This window comes from Medicago truncatula, chromosome 7 (genome assembly GCF_003473485.1).
Source record: "Medicago truncatula cultivar Jemalong A17 chromosome 7, MtrunA17r5.0-ANR, whole genome shotgun sequence".
Taxonomy (NCBI): Eukaryota; Viridiplantae; Streptophyta; class Magnoliopsida; order Fabales; family Fabaceae; genus Medicago; species Medicago truncatula.
In genome coordinates, this window is record NC_053048.1 from 10,130,462 (window position 1) to 10,139,021 (window position 8,560).

At 34.0% G+C, this 8,560-nt stretch overlaps 1 protein-coding gene across 1 annotated transcript; it reads left to right on the plus strand.

Annotated features, from left to right (window-relative positions):
- The first annotated feature begins 652 nt into the window (after window positions 1-652).
- Window positions 653-2,542, plus strand: LOC25497756 (probable WRKY transcription factor 75). The gene is made up of 2 exons (XM_013592477.3): window positions 653-1,194; window positions 2,216-2,542. Exons 1-2 carry the CDS (start codon window positions 857-859, stop codon window positions 2,391-2,393), a joined length of 516 nt encoding a protein of 171 aa, XP_013447931.1. The 5' UTR covers window positions 653-856; the 3' UTR covers window positions 2,394-2,542.
- Window positions 2,543-8,560: the final 6,018 nt, after the last annotated feature.

The following is an 8,560-nucleotide window of genomic DNA, read 5'->3' on the forward strand; positions in this document are numbered from 1 at the left end:
TTAATTCCCAGTGGGACCTTGTCCGGTCTTGGCTTGACATTTGTTCTGCTGATCCGTATTATTTACAGAAACATGATATTCAGTTTGCTTATTTATCAGGCAGTTTGCAAGCACGTCGATCTTTTTTCAGCTAGTTTGGCTTTGCTACGTCTGGGTTTTGTGGAATGAAAGGAATCATCCTATTTTCAAGAACATCGTAACTCCTATCCATCAGTTGCTAGATAAAGTGAAATTATTTTCCTTTTGTTGGATGAAAACAACTAATATTAATATTCGTCATAATTTCCATATGTGGTGGTCGAGCCCCTTTGTTTGTCTGAACATCAGCTAATTTATTGTATTTTTGTCTCTATTGTCACCTGCTGGATTGTATTCTTTTTGAGGTTTTTCTTGGCACACCTTTTGCTATTAAGGACACATCTTTGTTAGTAATATATCTCATTTTTGCTTGTTAAAAAAGAAAAAAGTTTCACCAAAAAATAATAACAAAGGAACATAAATGTTTTAATATATATATATATATATATAAAGAGGGTAAAATAGACCTTGTAAGACCTTTATAGTTTTCACAGCACACAATAGGATAATTTTCGTGCCGTTCACGACACTATATATGGCAACTATGTGTATATATATCTCATCTCATTTAGTCTTTATTTCTCTTTCCCACATTCGATGTATGGTACCCATTATGTGAACCACGCTAACATTAAAAGCCGCCCCCACTATTTATTCAACATTTTCTTCAACATTTTACCTTATTCTTCATTTTACCTACCATCCTCTTAGTCCTTTTTCTTTCAAGCAAATAGTGAAAAAACCTATAATCTAAATTTGGTTTGATTTAAACTATACTATGGAGAACAATTATTCCATGTTATTTCCTTGTCCTCCTTCATCAAGCTACCAAATTCCAACGAGTGGTTTGAATGGTCAAAGCTCAAATGCATTTCTTGGTTTGAAACCTACTAATAATGAAATTAGTGTTACTCATGATGACCATGAAGATGTTAAAGGAGAAGAAGGAAGTGTTAATGTTATTATTGATCAACAAGATGTTAAAAAGAAAGGTGAGAAAAAGGCTAAAAAGCCTAAATATGCTTTTCAAACTAGGAGTCAAGTTGATATACTTGATGATGGTTATAGATGGAGGAAATATGGCCAAAAAGCTGTTAAAAACAACAAATTTCCCAGGTTTGTTTTTGTTCTTTGTTCATGTTAATTTCTTGTTTATAGTTTGATGTTTTCTTTTTTGTTTCCTCTTAGTCTTGAATTTTAGGTGATTGTTATTGTTACATGTGTGTGCGGCTGCTAAGTTTGACTAGGTTTATATAAATAATTATTACGTGTATATATGTACAAAGAATATTATGACCCCCACCTTACTACATTTTAATTATCCCTTTAATTCAATTTATTTTCACTTTATTTTATAAGCTATAAATTATGCAATAACATAAAATAATCTCTAAAATTAACTAAAAAAAGTGATTAAGAGATTCTTGTTGAGTTTATTTCTACAAGTATCTTGGTTTAATTTGTTCATATACTCGATCTTGATCATTTTCTCTCTTAATTATCACTGTGTCTGTCTTTTAGTATTTGGCTCATTCTTATATAAGATCAGGCAGAACTATCATTTTTATTGAGACTTTACAATGAAATATAAGTAAAATCTACTAATGATTAATGGATAATATTCCAAACTTGAACATAAATCACAATGGATTTGTGCACAATATTTAACCATCTATATCAACTATACAATGGGTCATTATAAAATCTTAGTCGAATAAAATTAAACATTTTTTGTTTTAAAGTTTTAAATAGGGTTTAAAATATAATTTAAATTGGTTCCATTGGTTTAAAAACGAAAAATGTTTAAATCTTCATTCGACTAAGATTTCATAACGTCGAATGAAGATTTCATAATGACCAATCGTAGTTTATATAGATATACAAAATGTCAAATTTAGGGTTTAAAATATAATTTAAATTAGTTCCATTGGTTTAAAAACGAAAAAATATTTAATCGTCATTCGACTAAGATTTTATAATGTCGAATGAAGATTTCATAATGGTTCATAATGACCAATCGTAGTTGATATAGATATACAAAATGTCAAATAGGGTTTAAAATAGGGTTTTAAAGTTTTAAAGTATACATGATATTAACAAATATATTGATTCCATTGGTTTTGTTAATATTTTGCAGGAGCTACTATAGGTGCACACATCAAGGGTGCAATGTAAAGAAACAAGTGCAACGGTTAACCAAAGATGAGGGAGTTGTGGTGACAACATATGAAGGAGTGCATACTCACCCTATTGAGAAAACAACTGATAACTTTGAGCATATTTTGAGTCAGATGCAAATATACACTCCATTCTAAATCTTCATATAATCAATTGGATCAATTTGAAGAAACTAGCACATGAACTTCTTACATGCCATGTTAATTAGATCAATTTGAGGCTCTTAGTTTAGTTCCTCCTTTGATACAAAAATAAAATTGTGTCAATATCTTAAATTTTTAGACAATATTTTTAATTTGTTCTTTTATTGGAATGTTATGTTTATGTAATGTAAATTCAGTTATATTGAGTTTGGCTCTGCTGATAATATATACAGGTCAATATCTTTTATTCTTTTTTTGGTTATTGTGAGTTAAAATATACCATGCTAGTACAAACTAATGCTGATTTGTAATATTGTGCAGATCAATACCAAAAGCTAACGAGCTATATAGCTTGTTACAAGTTGAAAAAAAATAATACTCTTTTTTTATCTAACAATAGCTGTCACATTTGATTCCTTTATTGTAAAGTTTTTTTTTTTTTTTGAAGAAGCTAAACCAACCTCCTCAAATTGACACTAGAGAGAATCGAACCTGAGATCTTGAGGAGGAGGACACTCCCAGATCCCAAGCCTATACCACTAGAAAGTTGATCCATCCCTTATAGATATCAAGGTTTGTTAGTAGGAGCGAACCCTAGAAAGGAAGGTACCTGAGAGCCTTTGGTTGAGTTGATTGCTAAGTGGTTACGATCGTAGAGCAGTAGGTTTGTTAGCATGGTGGGAGGCTGGTTTTTTTATTAACTCTGTGCTTAATTCAATCCCCTTATGTTTTTACCTTTCTTTTATGAAGATGTCGGTCAATCCAAGAGGATTGTTAGGCTCGAGAGACGCTTCCTTTTGGGGGGAGGGTCGAAGGGGGGAGAAGGATATCTTGGGATTAGAGTACTAATGATGGTGAAAAAAGCAATGTTAGGTAAGTGGCGGTGGAGACTCATTTATGGAGGAACAAGTCTTTGTAGAAATATTGTTGTCTTCTACGGAAGGGAGAGGTGGTTTTCTATCGGCTGCCTCTCCCTGGTGGAGGAATGTGTAACGACCTATTTCTATTAAAGCGATAAAACACACGAATAAAGCATATATTCAAGAAATAGACGCGACATCATCAAACAAAATCCAAATTCAACATGCATGTATAAATATCTCAACAGTCGCAGCGGATATAAACCATATACTTCAAAGCATACATGCCATGATATAAAAAATACATCAACATAAAAGTTCTCCAAGTCCCGACAAGTGGGTAAATCTCCAACATGAATAAATCCAAACAGATAATCTAGATAATCATAAATAGACACCTAGATCAGAGCCTATCCTAGACTCTACAAAATCGATACCGGAGATAGCTCCCGATATCCGACCAAGCATCAAGCAACTCACCGAAGTAACTAATCCTGCACAACGTCTACCCATCCATACAGACAGGTAGGCAGTCAAAACCATTGGGGGTAAGCATTACATCAATCATAATCCACATAAACAGTTAGACATGAATAAATCAATTCCAAGTACTTAACATAAACAATTAATTCAATATGTACATTTACATAACATCCCATAATAATACGATCAAGTATTCACCTAGCACACTTTCATCAACAAACATCATTCACAAACTTCAACAATTATCATTCACATGCAACAAATCAACTCATGTTAGTTATGCAATGCGCCTAACCCGACACTTACATGCTTGTGGTACCAAGCACAACAACGTCTAGACCGTTACCCCATGATGCCAACCGCACATCATATGTAAGAGTACATCTCCTCTTACACACAACTATGTAAAAGTACACATCCTTTTACATTTCTCATATGACTCGATATGACAATGATGCATGGACATAAGCAAAGACCAAATAATGCAACTACTCAACATACAACAACACAATGTAAAAGTACACCTTCAATTACATTGCTCAACTTCAACAACAATTGCATTATCAATCATTTACATCCACACAACCAACATGTCATTATTCAATTTAGAGTCATCACCAAAGATCATAATTCATCAACATGTATTCAATAATCAACTTCAACTACATCATATAGTTTCACCAGTCCAAATATTTCTCACATTCCAAGTAAGAGAACATACAACATCATATGATAAATATCATATCAACATATAACAATTCATTCACACATCTTCATTTAGTCATATAAGGCTAGTCAAGAAAGATCATAAGACAATTGGCTTAAAAGAATCATTTCCGATAAAATCCATATCAATTGGCAAACGACCAACATTGATAATTCCCAAGACAAGGTAACAATATAAAGTTTGAAAACTCTCAAAACAATCTTAATCAACCATGTAGTCATGAGCTTAAGCCACTTACAAACTATTAAACATTAGTTCAAAGAATAGCTCAAGTTCGTATGAGAAAACCCAAGTTCACATTTTCACATTCCCACCCGAAATTCAAGTTTAACATGATTAAGATATTTGACCAACTTTACAAGTCTCACCTAAGTCTATATGAACTGTAGGTTAAGCTTGTAATCCCAATTAGTTTGCAAAAGTTCGTTTCGACAAAAATTCGAATTTCCCAAAAATATACAAGTTTCAACCCAAAATGGAAAATCCCAAGTTTAAGTAAGCTAAACATGTTCCAGTAGGTTTAGGGGTTCAAACAGTGGTTAAACAAGTTGAAAGAATCATTTTACAAAGCTCGGATTGGCCCCCTAAAGCCCGGAACGAAAAATCAAAGTGGCTGAAACTGGGCAGGTTCGCTTAAGCGACCACCTGGTTCGCTTAAGCGAACAAGTTCCAGTAGCTACCTGTAATGTACGCTTACTGATCGCTTATTGTTCGCTTACCTTTGCTAAAGCGACCACCTAGTTCGCTTAAGCGAACAAGTTCCAGTAGCTACCTGTAATGTACGCTTACTAATCGCTTACCAGGTCGCTTAAGCGACCGGGTTCCAGAACTTTGTATGCTAGTTCGCTTACGCGTTCGCTTAAGCGAACAGTCATAGTTCTGCAGAAAAATATTACGGGTTTCAACTCCTTTTCACCCAAAATCCCCAATTTTGATCTCCCAATGCCTAATTGTGTTTCCAGAGTTTGTTTACAGGTCAATACAACTAACAAGGTTCACAAGAACACAACAAAGATGAAAACAAATGAGATTTGAACATAATTCACCAATTCAACCCATTTTACAAAACCAACAACAACAACTCAACTTTCATCATCAAATCATGATTTATGAACACCAAGTCATGAATCATCAACAACAATATCACTTAGCAACAACAACATCAATTGAACATGAATCTCATCATAATTCAACAACAACATAGCACAATTCAACATTTAGAGCATAATTCAACATATAACACTTTCACATACTTTGAACATGCAATTTCACCAACAACAATTCAATTATCACCAATTTCATGCATTCAAACATATCATCATAATTAGAGCACGAATTTTAACAACTATGAACAATTAATCACGTACTCAATTAAGCACTTAATGATACAATAATTGAAAAATTACACTAAATGATTATGATTGAATTCTAACCCTCTTACCTTAATTAGCAAAAATTCCTCGCCGAAGCTTCACTTTAGCTCCTAGGATCTCTACCACTTCTTGAATCTTCAAGCTTCTTCTCCTCTAACCCTTTTTCCTCTTCTCTTGCACTTTCTCTCTCTACCTCTCTCAAAATATCTTCTATAATGAAAAATGAATGATATTTTCTCTTAAGACAAGGCTTATATAGACTATTCCTCTAATGGGCTCAACCCTAATTCCTTAGTGGACTTAACCAACTCAAACACAATTCTAAAATGTTTCTACTCACGCAACGGTAAAATACTAATAACGGTCACTTAACGGTAAGATACTAACAACTAATTGTCTCACTAGTAACTTAGTAAAATAACGGTTCTCACTAAACACTAAAAATAATCCTCTCCAAAAATTACCAATTTACCATTACACCCAAAATGACCAAAATACCCCTGAGTCCAAAATGACTAAATTACTCTTCTAATACGAAAACTCATCAAAATGCACCCAATGAAGAATAATCACACACAAGCACAAATAAACACATAATAAAGCAATTAAAAATAAATCTAACGAAAATCGGGCTGTTACAGAATGTCTCTCTTTAAGGAACAAATGTAGGTAAGGGTGGACAATTGGTCGGTTAGGTTTGAATTCGATTTTAAAACTTGAAACCTTTTAAACCATCGTTTGCATATCTCAGACCCATTTTCGACCAACTTAGGCTTAAGTTTGGTCGGTCTAGTGTAGATAGTTAAGGCGATCAAAATTATGGGTTAATTCGGTTGTGCATCTATCAAATTTGGCCCAATACATTAAAAAATAAATTAACATAATCAAAATTATAAGCAATATTTTGGGTATCAGATAAAATTAAATTGTTTTAGTCTCTGAAAGTTACTTCTGAACATTTACAACAAAGGCTAGCTTACTTCCAAAGTTCAAGAGCACATAACTTTTATGATTTGTCTTTAGTAACTAAACATTTTTAGGCTTGGGTTCAAAGATGAACCTCTATTTTGTTTGTTGGATTATTTAAATTAAGTTCTTTATTCAGTTATTTTTCGAATCCTATTTAATTTTACTATTGCGTAAGATTTGTCTCCTCTGAAGCGAACCACCCTGAGATACATGTACTTAGGAAGGTGACAAACCTAATATTGGTGCAAACCTACCTTAATCAGGAAGTAACTAATAATGGGCCCCGTAATTAGGGAAACACAATGACTTCATGACTTAAATCTACATAGTAACTTTATTCTTCTTTCAACCTTGGTAAGGTAAACGAGATGGGGCGGCACGTTTGTAAAACTACCGAGAGGGAGAATATGTTGATGTTGTTCTAAGATTCAATAGACGAGGATATCTTTATGACACTTATGTTATACCCTGTTTTTGGACCTAAAAATACTGGGCCCAATTTCATCAAAAATCAACTGCATAGTTCAAATTGTCTCTGCCTCGCAGTATTTTCAATCACAATTTTACCTATGTCTTTCATGCATAAAACCTTTCAAAATGTCTTTACTTGTCTTGTAAGTCTTTCAAAAGTGTCTCTGAATCATTTCATTGCTTTTTCTGCAGTTTATTTCAAAATTTGCAAAAAGTCATGCAGAAGGGTATTTTGGTCATTTCCTGCAGTGGGACCCATTTTCATCCTTGTGACTGTCTCTGAGTCTTTTCAAATTGTTTTTTTTGCATTCCATCAGTAAACCTTGTTAAAATTCATTTCAAATTTGCGTCTGAGTCAGTGTCAAGTCAATTTCAATCTGTTTAGGTCAATTTTAGCCCTAGGGGCATTTTGGTCATTTCACACGAAATTTTGGCATAGAGAGGTTACTTTGAAGTACCTCATTTAGGTCATTGGTTCGTTTTTAGTCCGTTTTGTCAATTTTATTTTTGTTTCGCTTTACGTTTGGTCAATTTACGTTTTTTATTCAATTTTATTTTTAATTGCATTTTGGTCCCTCAATTGAGGTCCCAAAATTGCATTTTAGTCCATTTTTCTTTCCAAATTACATTTCAGTCCTTTTTGTCAATTGCAGTTTAGTCCTCAAGTTCTTATTTTTGCAGAAAAGTCCAAAGTTCATTTTTCAGGTCCAAGCCGTGCCATTTTCTTCTCCAGATCCAGGTGTCCTGTTTTCATTGGCTCAGATGCACACTTGGCAGCATATAAAAGGGGAACAGTGTCAGATTTTTTGCAGATCCCATTCACACAGTGCCACATCACAAACAGATCAAAAATTTTCTCTCTCTATTCTGTTAGATCAAAGAAAACAGAATCACCAAGAACAGAGAAAAATTCATCAAACCCTAACGCAGAATTCATAACAAAATCATCAAAATTCTTTGAAACTTCTGCAAATCTCAGAAGATTCGTCAGAGAATCATCATCATCGATTTGTTCCTTTCGCAATACGAGTGCGAATCCGTCACCGGACTCAAGCACGATCACGAAAGGTGCACGAATCCGAGAAGAAGAAAGGGAAAACCGAATCTGTATAGAAGCAGCAAGAACGCGAAGCAACAGAAGCTGAAGCCACCGCGAAGAACGCGAAGCAACAGAAGCTGAAGCAACCGCGAAGAACGCGAAACAGCAAGAACGGGAAGAACGCAACGAACACGAAGCAGTAACGCCAAGCCAAGAGTCACCGCAACCGTGAGGTAACC